The sequence below is a fragment of the Pseudonaja textilis genome, chromosome 2 (assembly GCF_049901715.1).
Source record: "Pseudonaja textilis isolate UNSWEBS1 chromosome 2, rPseTex1.2, whole genome shotgun sequence".
In the NCBI taxonomy this organism is placed as follows: Eukaryota; Metazoa; Chordata; class Lepidosauria; order Squamata; family Elapidae; genus Pseudonaja; species Pseudonaja textilis.
The window spans coordinates 256301502-256321537 of NC_141991.1; the positions used below are offsets into that span (position 1 = coordinate 256301502).

At 46.0% G+C, this 20036-nt stretch overlaps 1 protein-coding gene across 1 annotated transcript in view; it reads left to right on the forward strand.

Annotated features, from left to right (window-relative positions):
• Window positions 1-20036, forward strand: part of CNTFR (ciliary neurotrophic factor receptor) — a 334285-nt gene that overhangs the window by 292431 nt on the left and 21818 nt on the right. The window contains exons 6-7 of the mRNA XM_087923232.1: window positions 14637-14740; window positions 16242-16408. Coding sequence (XP_087779358.1) covers window positions 14637-14740; window positions 16242-16408 — 271 coding nt within the window. The remainder of the gene's footprint in view (window positions 1-14636; window positions 14741-16241; window positions 16409-20036) is intronic.

A 20036-nucleotide genomic window follows, 5' to 3' on the forward strand; every position in this document is an offset into this window, starting at 1 on the left:
AAGTTTTGAAAACTCTTCTTTTTGAATGCCAGAGAGCAGTGAAAGATCAAAACTTGCAATGCCTTTGGGATGATTTAAAGGTCGAGATTGCAAAGCAAAAGGAAGGAATATAAAGTTGGCCTATTTGACCAGGGATGATTTTTTATTTTTATTTTTTGCTATTTCTGGTAATGTTGAATAGATTTTTTTTTTTGCAGAACCGGGACTGAAAAGATGATGATTCTGCATTGCACAGAAATAAAGATTAGGCTATGAATAGAAGAGGGGTGGGGTTTTTTTGCTTTGTAACTTTAAAAGAGGATGAAAACTTATTATACAGTATTAGCTTGTGTTTAATGTGTTGGAGGTTGGAACCCATTTCTTTATTATTCCCTTCATTGCCTTTTTATTTCTGTTTTCTACTTTTTTTTCCGTTCTGAAATTTTATTTCTTTTGTTGTGGTTTAGTTCGTATCAGTTTATACTGTGTTTATGAAAAACTCCAATAAGATTATTTAAAAAGAGACCGAGAAAAGCTGAGATCTGTGGTGGTGATGGAGGCAATGGTGGAAATGGTGATGAGTTGGAGAAAGAGATGGAGATGGCGATGGAGACAGTGATGGAATGGAGATGGTGATGGAGACGGAGACGGAGATGGAGAAGGAGAGGTTGACGGCCATGGTGATAGAGAAAGTTGTGGTAATGGAGAAGGAAAAGGAGTTGGAGATGGAGATGGTGATGGAGAAGGAGAGGTTGACGGATATAGTGATGAGATGGAGAAAGAGATGGAGATGGGGATGAAATGGAAATAGTGATGGTGATGGAGACAGAGATGACGACGGAGATAGAAGCTCTTTGTGGGGTTTCTGTTTGTTTGTTTCTAGAAAGACATTGGTAATGACTAGCTTTTTTAAAAACCACACATATCTACAGATTCAATCTATTCTCTCCGTTCTTTTTTTGAAGCTCACACAGATGGGAACATTAGTCATGGGAGTTTGCACTTGCCTCAGACTGTGCCAAACTAGAGCTGTTTCCTCCTCTATACAAGGAATGACTTGATGTAGGCAAGTCATAGACTTGAATGAGACTCTTCTCTTCTGGGGACACCCCCCCTGGGGGGGAAAACTTGCTCCCCCAATCTCCTGCCTTTGGGGCACAAAGCAAAGATCCCCTTTCACTGCCCCATTTCAGACCTCCACAGCCAAAAAATAAATAAATCCTTGTGATGTTTACATTTCCCCGTTGTGATGTATGGATCTCCTTTTGAGATCCATGTTTTTAGTTCGCAAGCCGCTCAATAAATATTATTCGGAAGGGGAATGGCGTTCAGGGTTTTTGGTATAAATACGTAAACGAGGGGTGCTACCCAGCTTCCTCTGCTGTCCTGAAAGATCTGGGCTTGGCAGAGGAGAGGAGAGGAGAGGAGAGGAGAGAATAGAAAATGAAATGATAATAGAATAGAATAAGAATAGGGTAGGATAAGAATAGAGTAGAGTAGAGTAGAGAATGGAATGGTAATAGATAGAATAGAATAGAATAGAATAGAATAGAATAGAATAGAATGGAAGAATAGAATAGAATAGAGTAGAGTAGAGTAGAGTAGAGTATTGAGTGAAGAGTAGAGTAGAGTGATAGGATAGGATAGGATAGGATAGGATAGGATAGGATAGGATAGGATAGGATAAGAATAGAATAGAGTATAGTAGAGTAGAGTATAGTAGAGTAGAGTAGAGTAGAGTAGAGTAGAGTAGAGTAGAGTAGAGTAGGATAGGATAGGATGGATAGGATAGGATAGGATAGGATAGGATAGGATAGGATACAATAAGAATAGGATAAGAATAGAATAGAATAGAATAGAATAGAATAGAATAGAATAGAATAGAATAGAATAGAATAGAGTAGGGTAGGGTAGGGTAGGGTAGGGTAGGGGTAGGGTAGGATGGGATAAGAATAGAATAGAATAGGATAAGGATAAGAATAGAATAGAATAGGATAAGAATAGAATAGAATAGAATAGAATAGAATAGAATAGAATAGAATAGAATAGAATAGAATAGTTGGAAGGGACCTTGGAGGTCTTCTAGTCCAACCCCCTTCCTAGGCAGGAAACCTAAATGGTTATCCAATCTCTTCTTAAAAACTTCCAGTGATGGAGCACCCATCATTTCTGAAGGCAAAGCTGTTCCACTGATTTAATTCTTCTAATTGTCAGGAAGTGTCTCCTTAATTCCAGGTTGCTTCTCTCCTGGATGAGTTTCCATCCGTTGCCTCTTGTTCTGCTCTCAGGGGCTTTGGAGAATAGGATTGACACCCCCTACACACACACACACACTTCTTTGTGGCAGCCCTTTAGATATTGGAGGACTGCTGTCCTGTCGCCTCCGGCCCTTCTCTTTTCTGGAGTAGACATCCCCCACTGCAGCAACCATCCTTTTTTATGTTTTAGCCTCCAACTCTCTTCGCTGCTCTTCTCTGAACTCTTTCTAGAGTCTCCGTGTCTTGTTTAGAACACGGTGACCAAATTTGGATGCAGTATTCCAAGTGTGGCCTTAGCAAGGCCTTGTAAAGCGGTACTAACTCTTCGTGCAATCTTGGAAATTTCTCCCTAGTTCTAGGTTGCTTCTCTCCTTGATGAGTTTCCACCTGTTTCTTCTTGTCCTGCCTTCAGGTGCCTTGGAGAATAGCTTGACTGCCTCTTTCTTTGGGGCAGCCCCTGAGCTATTGGAAGTCTTCTATCATGTCGTCCCTATTCCTTCTTCTCATCAAACTAGACCTACCCAATTCCTGCAACCCTTCTTCATACGTTTTAGCCTCCAGTCCCTTAATCATCCTCTCTTTTTGCAAACGAAAAGAGTTTGAAAGTCAAGAGGCGAGACGAAGGAAGCTCCCCTTCTGTTTCCTTTTACGCTGCACCTCACAGCCAAAATTTCTCGGCGAAATTGGCCAGCTATCATTTTTCGTGAAGGGTTATTTTCCCCTCGCCTCGTCTCTGAATATGCCTGGATGCGCGCATGCATCTGTTTCATAAAAACCAAACCAACCTCAGACTCTGGGCTCTTCCCAACCACCAGTATGTCACACGGAGCATAAAAAGGCCATAAACCCCACATAAACATTATAAAAAATAAATCCAGGATCGAGGCGGCCATTAAACAAGTACCAGGCGCTGTATGGAACTGTCCCCTGTCCAACCACCTGTTCTCCATAAAGCCATTGAAAAGCACCGGCTTTGGCTACTTCCAAAATGAAGCCCAGCTGGGGCCGTTGGAATTGGGGGGGTGAGGGGCTCCTCTTTGATGGATGGGGACAGCCACAGCGAAGGTCTGCCTCTAATTCCGGGTTATTGCAGGCATAAGGGGGGCTGCGTTCACACGAGGCCTATAAATCGGCCGGCTAAATTAATCCGTTTTCTGGGTGCGCAGCAACCACGCAACGTCCCACGAAGCAAAAAAAAAAAAGCTGAGTTGGCATCCTCTGCAAACTGCCAATAAAATAAAAAAACCTAGGATTTATTGATTTAGGAAATGCATATAGCTGTGGGCGTTAAATATATATACATATATATAGCTCTGGATGCCAGAAATCCGCAGGAAAACATTTTCTTCAAAAGTAACCATTTCAAATGGGTTCAGGATGTTGTGTGAAGATCGAACCCGGGTCTGCTCCAGGGTTGGGGCTTCAGGGGAATAACCCTGAAGAGAATCTGCCCCCCCTCCCTGAAAGGGAAGGCTCGTTTCGGCTTCCTAGGTGGGCACCGGTGGGACAAGACTTTGACAGATTGAGAGAGTTGGAAGGGACCTTCTAGGTCATCTAGTCCAGCCCCCTGCCCATATCTCTTCTTGGGCACTGCTGCTCTACTCCTGCCAGCTTCTGTTGCCCACTGGGGGGGGGTGGAGGTAAGAGAGGTGCAGCAGGCAGCTAATAAGGCATTTGCACCCCCATCCAGCAAAAGGGCAAGCTGTGAGCCCCTTCCCTTAAATGCCTTCTTCCCAGGGATATCTCTGCTCCGCTTGGGACACCTGTGATGACCCAAAGGGGCGTGGCACAAAGACAACACAGTCAGACAATCAGTAGGAGTCCCTTTATTAGCTCTGATTTTGTCCCCAATGTGCTGGTTACCTTCTGGGCTGGAGAAAAACTCTCCCAGGAACAGCCTTTGGCTGCAGAGAATCAAGGTTCAAAACATGGTCAACAAAAACTGGAACTTAAAGTCCAATCAAGGCAAAATGAGCTCATTAGTCTGGCAGGGCAGGAAAAGGAATTCCAGGTGTGAAGGCGCGGCAATAACGCAACACAGTTGGGAGGATGCCAGGAACACAGATAAGCAAAGTCAACACAAGATAAACTCACGGGGGCTTGGGGGCTTGGCTGTGTTCTGATTGGGTGGGGGTGAGATTTCATCAAAACGTTGCCTAGATACTTCCAATTTTACGCGGGAGAAAAACCCTAATAACCAAAGATCCACATACAAATACCCGCGAGAACCTCAGAAAACACACACACACACACACACACACACGTATATGTATATCTATATCTATATCAATATCTATATCTATAATCACATATCTATCTATCCATATCTATCTATCATCTACATATCATCTATCTATCCATATCTCTATCTATCTATCTATCTATCTATCTATCTATCTATCTATCTATCTATCTATCTATCATTTATCTGCAGTATATATTCATCCATCCATATCTATTTATCATCTACATATCTATCATCTCTCTATCTATATCTATATCTATCCATACCTATATCTATCCATATCTATCTATCTATCATCTATCTCTATCTCTATCTCTATCTCTATCTCTATCTCTATATCTATCTATCTATCTATCTATCTATCTATCTATCTATCTATCTATCTATCTATATCTATCTGTCTATCTAATCACATATCTATCTATCAGAGGGGTCCGCAAACTTGCCATCATTAAAACTGGTGGACTTCAACTCCCAGAATTCTCCAACCAGCTTTGCTTTGCTGGCTGGGGAATTCTGGGAGTTGAAGTCCACCAGGCTTAAAGTCACCAAGGATGGAGACCCCTGATCTAAAACGCCCGGGAATCCTGGCTTAAAAGGCAGCCACCCGGAAACCCCTTTCTCCATCTCTGCTGGCTACTCATCTTCCCCCCTCCATCCCTGTTCCCACCCCCCCACCCCTGAAATCTGGCCTGCCTCCAAAAGCAGCATTAAGCCCCCCTCCCCCCTTCCTCTATTGATTGGCCTTTGCTATTTGATCTCCCTTTTCTAATGCAAAGCTCTTAATTGGCCAGGGAAGGAGGGCGGGGGAAGGCAGGGGGAGAGGAAGAGGAGCGGGGGGCGGGCACACTCAGAGAAATGCTGACTTGGTCTCCGTGAAGGAGAATCTTTGTAGCTCCGGGTTGCCATGAGGGGCCCTGGGTGCTCTCTGAGCTAGCTGGTTTTCTTGCAGACGTCCCATTAGCCAAGCTGGGGAACGTCATCAGTGCTAGTAAGGGGTGGGGGCTTTGCTGTCAGTTTATATTCTGGGGGTTGTCTAGGTGGGTGACGTCTTAGGGACCCTTTGATTGGGCTGCTTAGTGGTGTCTCCTTGGCAGTTTCTCTGTTGGGGGATCCGTTTTCTGCTGGGGAGGGGGTCTCTTGGAGTGGGGGACCAGGGTGGTGGAGGCCCACCTCAGCTGCCCACTCTTGACTTGGGGTGAGATGGGTGGAGGGAGGCAGGGACAATGGAGATAGATGAGAGGGAGGGGGGGAGGCGGGAGAGAAGATGAGAGAGAGATGAGAGATGTGTTTGCATGTGTGTGTGTGCGAGAGAGAGAACGATATTGGATGCATGGATGCACACACAGAGATTGAGAGAAAGAGAGAGAGATTAGATAGATGGGTGGGTGGATGGATGATAGATAGAGATGGATGGATGGATAGATAGATAGATAGATGATAGATAGATAGATAGATAGATAGATAGATAGATAGATAGATAGATAGATAGATAGATAGATGATAGATGATAGATAGATAGATAGATGGATAGATGGATAGATGGATAGATAGATAGATAGATAGATAGATAGATAGATAGATAGATAGATAGATAGATAGATGATAGATAGATAGATAGATAGATAGATAGATGAATAGATAGATAGATAGATGATAGATAGATAGATAGATAGATAGATAGATAGATAGATAGATAGACAGACAGACAGACAGACAGACAATGGATGGACAGGGGAGAGAGAAAGAGAGAGATAAAGACAGATGGGGAGACTATGAGGTTGAACTTGGTGGTTTTCTTGCAGACGTTTCATGACCCAACCAGGTAACCTCATCAGCATCCTAACTGGTTAGGGTCATGTTCCAGAAGAGGGCAGAGCAGATCCAGCCAGGTTCCTGGGGAAGCAGCACCCCCCAGTTGGCAGAGAGCCAGGCTGGCTGAGCCTTGGCTGGCTTCAGACCGGGGTGGGTGGGTGGGAGCTCCCCTGCCAGCTCCTGTCCACCCCAGAGGCGCTCAGGCCTTGCAGGCACAATGGGTTTTTCTGGGAATTTGCATTCATTTGTTGGGGCTTTAAGTTCATTGAAAGACTCCGGAGTCTTTTTAAGGATTTGAACATGGGGAAACTTTATATATATATGGTTAAAAAGAGCTGCATACAACCCCCATAATGTAAAGTACAAGTGAACATTAAGATGGTGGGGAAAACGGGGAAGGAGAGAAAGGAGGAGAGAGGATTGTGGTGTAAGGGAAAGGGCGGTGGGGGAGAAAGCATTAACTTCCAACTTTTTTCAGCAGAGTAGAAAATCAATAGGAACATTACAGCCTTGACTTTCCATTTTTACTTACTTAGTAAATACTAGTTATTTCGATAACAACAAACTAATCATCAAATCCTCGAGTCAACATTTCATTTTGCCGCTTTACGGGTGCAATGTCTAGAAGCCATTTCCAAGTAGGAAAAAAGAACTGAATACGGTCTATTCTTTTCTTTGATTGAAACTGTTTCTTTCTTCTTCTCAGAAAAGATTGCTCGCTTGGCAAATAAAACCTGTTCCTTATATAGTAACCCTTGTCTTGAAGATGGCTGACAAGGGGGGGGGGCTGCAATTTCCACCCCCTCCAAAGAGTCTGGGACTAGAGTCCTCTGTCCTTGTGTAGCCCCTGATGGCGTGGGGAGGGGGGGGGCTGTGACTGGCATTTTTATTATCTGGACATCGGTGCTGTGGTTTGAATCACTTTGCCAGCTGGCAGGATCTTTAAAAGTCAAGACAGCTTGATGACCTGAACAGAGCTAATCGGTTTTAGGGCAGCCATACAGGAGGGAATGGAATGGAATGGAATAGAATAGAATAGAATAGAATAGAATAGAATAGAATAGAATAGAATAGAATAGAATAGAATAGAATAGAATAGAGAAGAGAATGGAATGGAATGGAATGGAATAGAATAGAATAGAATAGAATAGAATAGAATAGAATAGAATAGAATAGAATAGAATAGAATGGAATGGAATAGAATAGAATAGAATAGAATAGAATAGAATAGAATAGAATAGAATAGAATAGGGAATGGAATGGAATGGAATGGAATGCAATAGAATAGAATAGAATAGAACGGAACGGAACGGAACGGAACGGAACAGAACAGAACAGAACAGAACAGAACAGAACAGAACAGAACAGAATAGAATAGAATAGAATAGAATAGAATAGCAGAGTTGGAAGAGACCTTGGAGGTCTTCTAGTCCAACCCCCTGGTAAAGCTGGAAACCCTACACCATCCCAGACAAGTGGCTGTCCAGACTCTTCTTAAAAGCCTCCAGTGATGCAGCGCCCATAACTTCTGGAGGCCGGCTGTTCCAATGATTAATTAACAGACTAACAAAATCGAAAGAATTGGAAGGGACCTTGGAGGTCTTCTAGTCCAACCCCCTGCTTAGGCAGGAAATCTTATACCATTTCAGACAAATAGTTATCCAATCTCTTCTTAAAAACCTCCAGTGTTGGAGCATTTAGAACTTCTGGAGTCCAGCTGTTCCACTGGTTAATTGTCCTCAACTGTTAGGAAATTCCTCCTCAATTCCAGGTTGCTTCTCTCCTTGAAGAGTTTCCATCCATTGCTTCTTGTCCTGCCTGCAGCGGCTTTGGCGAATAAGTTGCCCTCCTCCTCTTCTTTGGGGCAGCCCCTTGGATATTGTTCTGACCCAACCGGGTTCCCAAAGAGCAAACCCAGACAAAGGCAGCAGCCCCCGCCTTTTAAGGTTTCATCACAATTCTGTTCCTTTATGGATCAAAGGCTGTTTTCCAACAATTAGCTCTGACAAGAAAGAGCCCTGGCAAGTTGTTTGTCGAGGCTGCCAAAAACCCAGAGATAAGAACTAATTTACTAAGTTCTCCAAACACGAACTAAGATGTCCACCCGTTGAGTTTCAGAGCTTCTTTGCTGCCTGCAAAGAACCCTTTTCCAAACCTGGCTTTTATCCTCTTGAGGGAGGGGCCATTACTTTGCAGCCTTACTCCCGAGTCGCCTGTGCTGATGTCATTGTTCTTTCCTCTGAGTAATCCTACACGCATGTGCACTTGGCACAGGCTCCTCAGGAACCTCCTCATCACTGCTGCCAGTCCTCACAATCTCTGAAGGCAGCAGTCCACTCCCGGATGGTCCCGGCCCCTCATCAGAGTCCTCGCTCTCCTCAGCCATCTGGACCTGCTGCCAGCTAACCACGACAGATATTGGAAGACGGCTATCATGTCTCCCCTACTCCTTTTTTTCATCAAAGTAGACATACCCAATTCCAGCAATTGTTCTTTGTATGAGAGTTTTCCTTCCTTCCTTCCTTCCTTCCTTCCTTCCTTCCTTCCTTCCTTCCTTTCTTTCTCTTTCTTTCTTTTCCTTCTCTTTCTTCCTTCCTTTTCTTTCTTTCTTTCTTCCTTCCTTCCTTCCTTCCTTCCTTCCTTCCTTCCTTCCTTCCTTCTTTTTTTCTTTCTTTCTTTCTTTCTTTCTTTCTTTCTTTCTTTCTTTCTTTCTTTCTTTCTTTCTTTCTTTCTTTCTTTCCATTAGGTGTTTCTTTAAGGATTTCCCAGTTTTCCTTTCTCTCCACGGAGTATCTTTTTAAGGATCCTACCGTCCTAGGATCACTTGGTGGTCTCTCATCTTAGCTACACACAGAGCTTTAGCAGCTCAGCCAAGATCCGCCAAGCGCTCTCGCTTTTTATCAGGCACCATCTGGGAAGAGGGGATGGGGGCATTTTAGGAGCAATCCCAGAATCAGAAGACATTCCAAAGAAAGTTGGGAAACCCAAACGAAGAGAATTTCATTGGCGGTTGAGATTCGAAAGACAAGCCGCCTCTGTAGAAAAAGCATTCGACGCCACTTGAGTCTCCTTCTTAATTTCTCCTCCTCTGTTTCCATCTGTTCTCTGATCTTGTATCTTTTTTGCTTCTTTCTCGCAGCCTGCATGAAAATGCCCTCCTGCGCTTTTATGGTTTCATGGAATGCCACTTGCATTTTTTAGATTTTCAATTTCTGGCTCCTGCTGTTTCTGGATGCTCCACTGCCTCTCCGCTTTAATCTGGCTTGGCAGCTACAAGAGAGAGTCCCAGACTGAAGTTTGTGTCCTGACCCAAACCTCGTTCCAGGGAAACAAACACGAAACGGAGGTAACAGAAAAACCTTTTAATGACGCTTTGCAAATTCCCTTCCTTCCTGGTTAAAAGGCTGCTTCAAACTAATCGTCTCTGATAAGAACAAACCTTGCCAAGCTTGTGAAAGGCTACCAAGAACACTAGACAAAGTTACTAAGAAATATTCCAAACACAAAAAGTCTCCAAACACCAACCAAGATATTCCGAACGTCCACGAGGCTTGAGTGCGAAAACGTCTTTGCTTCCTGCAAAGAACTCCGGTTTCTCAGCTGGCTTTTATTCCTTAAGGGAGGGGCCAACACCTTGCAGCTTTACTGCCAAGTCGCCGGTGCTGCTGCAGCTGCTCTTTCCTTCGAGCAGCCCTGCGCATATGCACTGGGCACAGGCTCCTTGAGATCCTCTTCCTCACTGCTGCCAGCCTCCACCATCTCCGAAGGCTGCAATCCACTCCTTGATGGTCCTGGCTCCATCCCTGCGTCACACGCAGGCCCCTCATCTGAGTCGTCGCTCTCCGAGACGTCTGCCGTCCACACCTGCTGCTGGCGAATCACAACAGCTTGTTAGTTTAAATCAGTGTTTCTCAACCTCAGCCACTTTAAGATGGGAGGCCTTTCAACTCCCAGAATCCCCCAGCCAGCTATGCTGGGTTACAAAATCTATAAACAACCTTACAATGTCCTAGTAAGGGCACACTTGGAATATCGCCATCCAGTTTTGTTCACCACAATATAAAAAAGAGGTTGAGACTCTGGAAAGAGGGCAGAGAAGAGCAACCAAGAGGCTGCAGTTGAAACATATCAAGAACGGTCGCAGGAATTGGGCAGGTCTACTTTGATGGAAAAAAGGACTGGGGTGACATGAGAACAAGTCTTCCAATATCTATGGACCTGCCACAAAGAACAGGGGGTCAAACTATTCGTCAAAGTACCAGAAGGCCAAAAGAGAAGCAATGGATGGAAGAAAAGCAATCTAGAACTAAGGAGAAATGGACTAACAGCGAGGACAATTAACCAGTGGAACAGCTTGCCACCAGAACTTGTGGGTACTCCGTCCTTGGAGGTTTTTAAGAAGAGGCTGGACAGGCATTTACCTGAAATGGTAATGGGGTCTCCTGTTGGAGCTGGTGGTTCGACTAGAAGACCTTCAAGGTCCCAATTCTAATACTCTGTGTTGGCTTGACATAGACAAGATTTGCCAGATTAAAGACTGTGTCCGGTTTGAGGGCTGAGCAGAACGATGTTTTTCTTTTCTGTCAGTTAGATAAACAGAAATGATGATCATCCCCTTAATATTAGTCTGCTAATTGCATAGCTTGGACCATAGAATCGACAGACGATTAATTGAATCGTTAATGGCTTGGAAATGGAACAAGCTGGCTTGCAGGGATTCCCATCTCTGTGACACGATGGATGAATAACCCGGGAAGGCCGCTAAAAATTAAAACACCGTTTGTTATTATTATCCACTTGGCCAAATCTCAGGGTTGCATTCAGGGAGAGACCGAGCTGTCTGCTGGCCCGGCAGCTTCTATTTGCGTAAAGCCGGATTTAATACGGAGGAGAAATTAAGGTATTTTTACAAGGTGGGGAAGAGGGGAGAGAGATGGTTTATAAATCTAATTTAAGGGGATTGCGAAGGTGGCAGAGGGCGATATTAGGATTAAATTGATGCTTTCGGGGCTCCCTGGCCGGTCCATCACTGCACTGATAAACATAGAAAGCGAATAACTGCACTGAAAAGAAGGAAGCAAAGCAGAGATTTGAGGAAGATTAATTCCATTTGATAATAGAATAGCCTGGTGTAAAGAAGGCCAGCCATGCCATGAAGGTAGCAGCTCTTTATTGGACAATCACTTAAATAGGAGCCAGCCGTTTCTGGCAGCAGGCAAAAAAGCCAACGCAATCCTAGGATGCGTCAATAGTGGGATAGTATCAAGATCACATTAAGTGTTAATACTATTTTGCAAAGCTTTAGTAAGACCACACTTGGAATATTGCATCCAGTTCTGGTCACCAGTTCTTTTACACAATGTAAAAAAAGATACCGAGATTGTAGAAAGAGTGCAGAGAAGAGCGACCGAGGATAATTAAGGGACTGCAGGCTAAAACATTTGAAGGAGGGTTGCAGGAATTCAGTACGTGTAGTTTAATGAAAAGAAGGACTAGCAGTGTTCCAATATCTCAGGGGCTGCCCCAAAGAAGAGGCAGTCAAGCTATTCTCCAAAGCACCGGAAGGCAGGACAAGAAGCAATGAGTGGAAACTCATCCAGGAGAGGAGCAACCTAGAACTAAGGAGAAACTTTCTGACAGTGAGGACAATTAACTGGTGGAATGGAAGTTGCCTTCAGAACTTGTGGGTGCCCCAACTGTGATGACCCAAAGGGGTGTGGCACAAAGACAACACAGCCAAATAATCAGTAGGAGTCCCTTTATTAGCTCCCATTTTGTCCCCAATGTGTTGGTTACCTTCTGGGCTGGAGAAAAACTCTCCCAGGAACTAGCCTGTGGCTGCAGAGAATCAAGTCCAAAACAAGGTCAACAAAAACTGTAACTTAAAGTCCAATCAAGGCAAAAGGAGGTCATTAATCCAGCAGGGCAGGAGAAGGAATTCCAGACGTGAAGGAACGGCAGTAATTCAACCTGGTTGGGAGGATGCCAGGAATGCAGATAAGCCAAGTCAACACAAGATAAACTCACCTTTGCTCCCAGCATACACCACACTCAGCTTGCATCTCTTTTAAACTCTCATTCCTAGGTGTGGCTAATGAAGGGAATCGGGGCCCTTTCCTCCCCCGTAAGCCACGCAACCCACGTTACTCCCTTCTCCCTTCCTCCCTGCGTGCCCTAGAATGAAGGGGGGGTGGGCCTGGGTCTTCCACTGAACTCCCTCTCCCTTGTTCTCCCTCTTCCCTGCTCTGCCCAGCCGGACTTTGCCCTTCTCCCGTTTCCTCCCCAGCCAACGGAGCCACATTTCCGCTCCCTGGTGGCTGTTTATCTTCCTCCTTGGATTCAGACTCTGACAAAGGCTTGACACCATCACTGGAGGCTTCCAAAAAGGGACTGGACAATCGTTTATCTGAAACGGTACAGGATCTCCTGCTCAAGCAGAGGGTTGGACTAGAAGACCTCCAAGGTCCCTTCCAACTCCGTTATTCTATGTTCTGTGGCTTCTAAGCATAATTGAGCTTGACCCGAAGGGCAAGGCGTGGGGGTCAATGAGGGGCCTGGGAAGGGTTGCACGATGTGCACTCGACCTCTTCATCTGGGTTTGTAATTACTGGTGGTGGTTTGTGGCAGGGAGGCATTTCTTCTCCTTGTGGGGGTCATGTGAAGCCACCAGCTGGTGGACTGTGTGAGCAAAGCCTGTTGTGGCTTGCGACCTAGATTAAGAAATTAATATGTGGAGTAATTGACTTACTGTAGAGCCCCCTCCCCCCTCAAAAGAAGCCCTCTTTCTGGAAGACTCATCTTTTGAGGGAAGTAGCATCTTCTGCCCTTCCCCATAGAAGACCCCCACCCACCCACCCAACACCCTAAGGGACCCCCCCAGAGAGCACCAAGGACCGAGCTTGGTTGGTTTTCTTGCAGACGTTTCATTTCGTGACTAGGTAACATCATCAGTGCTAGAACGGTGGGCAGTTTGCTCTCTATTTATCTGGCTTGCATTGTCAGTCTGGTTTTCTTCTTGGTGGTTCTTTGATTAAGCTGTTGTTTATTGTTTGATCGTCTGAGTTGGTCGTGGCGTGATTGACTTATTGTTTTCTGCTTGGTTGTTGGTCCGATCCTAATCCCTGCTTATCTGGATATTGGCTGCCAGACAGGATATATTCTGATCCGTTTGTTTGCTCTTTAGCCTTTTTTTTAATAGTCTCTTTTGAATGGCGTGTAGTCTCTATTTATTTCTCTGTGTCTGTTGACGGCTGATTTGCCTGGAAGTGCCGTTTTGGTTTCCCAGATGAAACTATGGTTTGAGTTGGTCCATCGGCTGAGAAGCTCAGAAGTCTTTGGAGTGCCGGTTGGCGTTTGCGGATACCATGAACATACTTATTCTATCTGTATTGTGATTTCATTGGGGGTATATTGTGACTTTCTTCTATTGGTCACACAAATACACACAGAGACACACACACACATTTTGATGATTTTAATGTTTTTTTATGCTGTAAGTCACCCAGAGTCACTTAGAAACTAGATGGGCAGAACATAAATTTAATTAAAAAAAATAAAATAAAAATAAAAAATGGATACGCTCTGCTAGTCTTCAGCCTGGCTGTCCTACATGGTGGCTGATATACTTCAATCCTGAACTACAAACATTTTCTTCTATTGGTCACACACACACACACAATGTTGGTCAGTTGTATTGCTTCTTGGAAGAAATTGAAAATATTCTCAGTTGCAGCTATCAGAGCCTAGAACTCTAACCTCTCTCTGTGTTTTGTTTTTTTCCCCTCTTTTTATCTTCCTCCCTCTCTCTTCCTCTCTCTCTTTTCCTTTTTCTCTCATCTCTCTCCCTCTCTCTTTCTCATTCCCTTCCACTCTCTCATTCTCTTTCTTGTTCTCTCCCTCTCTTTTTCTCTTTTCTTCTCTTTCTCTCTCACTGACTTCCTTTCTCTCTCTCTCTCCCTCTCTCTCTTTCTCATTCTCTTCCTCCTCTCTTTCTCTCTCTCTCATTCTCTTTCTTGTTCTCTTCCTCTCTTTTCCTCTCTTTCTCTCTCACTGACTTCCTTTCTCTCTCTCTCTCTCTTTCTCATTCTCTTCCTCCTTCTTTCTTTCTCTCTCCCTCTTTTCCTCTCTCTCTCTCCTCCTCTCTTTCTCTCTCTCTCATTCTCTTTCTTGTTCTCTTCCTCTCTTTTCTCTCTTTCTTCTCACTGACTTCCTTTCTCTCTCTCTCTTTCTCATTCTCTTCTTCCTCCTTTCTTCTTTCTCTCTCCTCTCTTTCTCTCCCTCTCTCCCCCTTTCTTTCTTTCTTCTCTCTCTCTCTCTCTCTCCCCATAGCTCCCCGGGAGCCCAGCCTGATGTGCCGGTCCAACAACTACCCCATCGGCTTCTACTGCAGCTGGCACCTGCCCAGCCCGACCTACATTCCTGACACCTTCAACATCACCATCATGTAAGTGGGGCTTCGGACAGACGGAGGAGGGCAAACCGAGATCCACAAACCAGCATCCGGAGGGAGAGAAGCTCCTGGTGCAAATCCCTGGGGGTTCTGCCCGACCCCCTCTCCAGCCACCTGGGCCTTGAGCTGGGAACCCCGGGTGGGGGGAGGGGCAAGTGGGCAGACCTGGTCCTGCCGGGGGGGGAGGGGGCTCATTTCACACGGAGGGCTTCTAGAGAGCAGCCGGAGGCTCCTTTCTGCCAGACCAGGTGGGACGAGACGGCTCCCCAGATACCCCAGACCCACATCAGGAGGGCGTGAGTCCCTTCCCCCGAGGAGGAGGGGGACAGCCGGTGCAGCAGGCAGTTGGCAGTGTTGGAGGGAGCCCTGAGACTAGAATACAATAGACCAGAAGAGAATGGGAATATGAATATGAATATGAAAATGGAATGGAATAGAATAAGAAATAATAGAATAGAATGTGAATTGGAAATAGAAAAGAACAGGGTAGAATGGAATGGAATGGAATGGAATGGAATGGAATAGAATAGAATAGAATAGAATAGAATAGAATAGAATAGGATAATGAATGGAATAGAATAGAATAGAATAGAATATGAATATGGAATAGAACAGAATAGAATAATGAATAGAATAGAATAGAATAGAATAGAATATGAATATGAATATGAATATGAATATGGAATAGAACAGAAAATAGAATAGAATAGAAAATGGAATAGAATAGAAAATGGAATAGAATAGAAAACAGAATAGAATATGAATATGGAATAGAACAGAATAGAATAATGAATATGAATATGGAATAGAACAGAAAATAGAATAGAATAGAATAGAATAATGAATTGAATTGAACAGAATAGAATAATGAATAGGATAGGATAGGATAATGAATAGAATAGAATAATGAATAGAATAATAGAATAGGATAATGAATTGAATGGAATGGAATGGAATGGAATGGAATAGAATAGAATAGAATAGAATAGAATAGAATAGAATAGAATAGAATAATGAATTGAATTGAACAGAATAGAATAATGAATAGAATAGGATAGGATAATGAATAGAATAGAATAATGAATAGAATAATGAATAAAATAGAATAATGAATAGAATAGAACAGAATAATGAATAGAATAGAACAGAATAGAACAGAATAATGAATAGAATAGAATAATGAAAGAATAGAATAATGAATAAAATAGAATAGAATAATGAATAGAATAGAATATTAATTAGGAATAGAACAGAACAGAACAGAATAGAATAGAAGAATAGAATAGAATCAGGAAAGAATAGAATGCTGAAAAGTTGGAAGGGACCTTGGAGGTCTTCTAGTCCAACCCCCTGACGTGGGGGCTCTCACAAGGGGTGCAAACAGCGGAGGGCAGCCGTTCACTTGGGGACCGCCACTGGGCCCCTCTCCAGCATGCGTGCCTCTCCCCGATCTCCACCTTGCCACCTTTTTCTCTCCCCCCTCCCCCCCCCGCAGACACGACTCCCAGGAGATTGCGTGCGAGAAGGACATGGGGCCCAAGAACAGGTGCTACATCCGCTACCCCCACCTCTTCTCCACCAAGAAGTACAAGGTGACCCTGACCGCCAGCAACGCCCTGGGCAGCAGCTCCACCACCACCTCCTTCGACGAGTTTGCCATAGGTAAGTGCAGCGGGCAGCCCCCCCCCGCCCCATTTCCTCCCCTCCCCACCCCAGGACCTCAAGGAAGGAGACGCGGGGGATTCAGAAAGTGGGGGGGGACCCTTCAAAAGAAGCAGGGGGGCAGGAAGGGCACCCCACTGCTTAAAGGCTGCAGCCTCTGGCAGAAGGATCAAGATCAAGTGAGGTACTAATACCTGTGACGACCCGAAGGGGCGTGGCACAAAGGCAACACAGTCAGATAAGCAAGGAGAGTCCCTTTATTATCTCCAGTTTTGCCCCCAGTGTCCAGGTTCCCTTCGGGCTGGAGAAAAACTCTCCTAGGAACACCCTCTGATTGTAGAAAATTCAGTCCAAAACAAGGGACGCACAAACTGTAACTTAAAATCCAAACCAACCAAGCGGAAGTAATCAGTTTGGCAGGGCAGGAGTAGGAATTTCAAACTCGAAAGCCCAGCAAAATACACACAGTTGGGAAGACGCCAGGAACACAAATAAGCCACAACGATACCCGTTAAATTCACACTTGCTCCCAACAGCTTGCTTGCACACAGCTTCTTCTTTTAAACCCTGTGTTCCCAGCTGCAGCTAATGAAGGGAATCGGGGCCCTTTCCTCCCCCGCAAGCCACGCAATTCACTTTGCTCCCTTCTCCGTTCCGCCCTGCGTGCCCTAGGATGAAGAGGAGGTGGACCTGGGTCTTCCTCCGAACTCCCTCTCTCTTGATCTACCTCTCCCCTCCTCTGCCCAGCCAGACTTTGCCCTTCCCCAGTTTCTTCCACAGCCAACAGAGGCCACACTCCCACTCCCTGTCAGCTGCTCGGCTTCCGATTCCAACAGAGGCATGACAATGCCGCTCTATAAAGCCTTAGTAAGACCACACCTTACTTATAATGGCTCTTCCGTCCCAAGTACCGGCCCATAGATTTCCACTGCTCTCCTCTCCTCTGCCTTCTGAGCATCCATGTGTCAGGTACTGGATGCAGCTGTTCCTCCTCCTCCTCCTCAGCCACCTCCAGACCTGGAGGCTGTTGACTCTCCATCTGAGGGCTAACGGGCGGCCCAGGCTCTTCCTCTCTCCCTCTCCCTCCCTCCCTCCCTCCCTCCCTCTTTCTTTCTTTCTTTCTTTCTTTCTTTCTTTCTTTCTTTCTTTCTTTCTTTCTTTCTTTCTTTCTTTCTTTCTTTCTTTCTTTCTCTGTCTCTTTCTCTCTGCCAGCTTCATTCCCTCTTCTCCCTCAGAACTCCCAGGTTGCCCTGATGCTGGCCCTGACTCCCATGCCCGCCTCCTCCTCCTCCTCCTCCTCCTCCTCCTCCCCTCCGCCTCCTCCTTCTCTCTTCTAGCACTGATGATGTTCCCTGGTTGGGTCATGAAACGTCTGCTACAAAACCACCAAGCTCAGAGAGCACCAAGGACACCACAGTTCATCTCCTCCTCCTCCTCTTCCTCCTCCACCACCTCCTCCTCCTCCTCCTCCTCCTCCTCCTCCTCCGTGATTCAGCTGCTGGAGGGACCAGCAGCCGACAGGCCACAACAGCTTTGCAAGTGTGACTTTGTCGCTGGCGGGGGAGACGCGTTTTGCGTAAACCCTCTTGCTGGATCCCGAGTTGTGGTGTCGCCCCAATGAAGGCGACTGCAGCCTGGCAGATGGTGTTTGCGTTCTTGATGCAAACGCAGCCGGAGAGAGAAAAGGGAATTCTCCAGTCTCAGGTTTTTCTAATGGGAGCCCTGGGCAAATTACGGAAAGCAAACACCCGGCATTAAAAATGTAACATCCTGACGGGTGTTAATTATTCTCCACATCAAAAGCCATCCGGGGCAGATGCTGCTGCCACCGTTGTGCCGCACGATGTGCAAATGATGAGCTCAAATATATGCCAAAGGAGACATTCTGGGCATTTGGGAGACTCAGTTGCACCGAGAGCAGCGCGATGGGGCTCTCTCTGGGACCTGGGCTATCTGGGGAGGGGTGTGCGTGTGCAAGGATCCTGTCGGAGCAGGGGCTATGGGGATAATGGGGAAGGAGGCCCCCAAGGGGTCAAAGAAGGTAACCCAGGCAAGGGACAGGACTCTACTGCAGGGGTCTCCAACCTTGGTGGACTTCAACTCCCAGAATTCCTCAGCCAATGCGGAGAGTTGAAGTCCACCAGGCTTAAAGTCCCCAAGGTTGGAGACCCCTGCTCTACTGCATCTGATTTTAGTCCCCACAGTGCAAAAAAAGATGTCGAGACTTTAAATCAGAGAAGAGCAACTAAGGTGATGAAAGACCTGGAGACTAAAAACACCTAAAGAACAGCTGCAGGATTTGGGTTTGGCCAGTCTAGAGAAAGGCAGAATTAGGGGTGACATGATAGCAGCGTTCCAGTGTTTGAGGGGCTGTCACAAAGAGGAGGAGGAGGAGGAGGAGGAGGGGTCGACTTACTCTCCAAAACACCCTGGAAGTCATCTGAAATGAAGGAGAAATGTCTTGACCGTGAGGACAATTAACCAGTGGAACCAGAAATTAACCAGAAATCACGGACGCTCTGACACTGGAGGCTTTTTAAGAAGAGACTGACAGTCACTTGTCTGAGAGGGGGGCTGGACTAGAAGACCTCTTAGGTTTCTTCCAGCTCCGTTCCCAATGATTGATTGACCCAAGCCAGAGGAAGGGGCCAATGACTCCTGGGGGAGAAAGAGCCACTTTCCTTGTTCCAGGAGGAGCAGCTGTCGCACCCACAGAAATGCTGGCGGGACATAATTCCTGCTCGGCCTTTGGGGACCTTCTCTGCAGACCGGAGAAGTTGGCCCAGGGTTGGAGGGCTGCGTCTGCTCCCAAGGCTTTCCCTCCCTTGCCTGCAGGGCACCCAACGTGAACTCTGCACATGCTCCAGGTCTTCTGTCCCACCCGTGACTGCAGGCCAGAACTGGAGGAATCGGGAGATGGGTCTCCGCGTCTGGTGAAGGCCACTGGCCGGTCCTCTCTCGCTCCTGGCCGGATAGAGGCGGCTTTTTCAGGTTGGGGGAGGGAGCCCCCAGGCTCCGCTGGAAGGGGAGGGGCGGGTCCTGGGGGGCATCTGAAAGACCAAACAACATCCAGTTGGCTTTTGTGGGTTCTGGTCCATGTCATGGTCCATACAGGTAGACCCCCAACTGAGCCCCAAATTTATGTTGCTAGATGAGACAGTTGTTAAGTGAGTCTTGCCTCACTGGACCCCCCCCTTTCTTGCTATGGTTGTTAAGTGAATCGGTGCAGTTGTTGAGTGAGTCACCCGCTTGTTAAGTGACTGGCTTCCTCCATTGGCTTTGCTTGTCAAAAGGTCTCTAGGGAGAAGCTGCGGCCCTTCGGGACAAATTCCTAGCAAGAGGCGTTTTGCAGTCTGTTGTCATCAACACACAAGGGAGAGTGCGACATTGGGGTGGGAGGAGGGCAGCGTGTTGGACGCCCACGCTTGTGTCTGCTCTGACACGCACAACACACAAACAGGATTGTCCAAAGCCCCCCCCCCGCCCGGAGGCTCCAGTGGGGCCCTTTCTGTGGCATTTGAGATTCCCTCTTTCGTGCACACTTGGAAAAAAGGGAAAAGGCTTTTCCTGATGCTAAAGGAGACTCTGGAAAGACACACAAACACACACACACACACACACACAAACG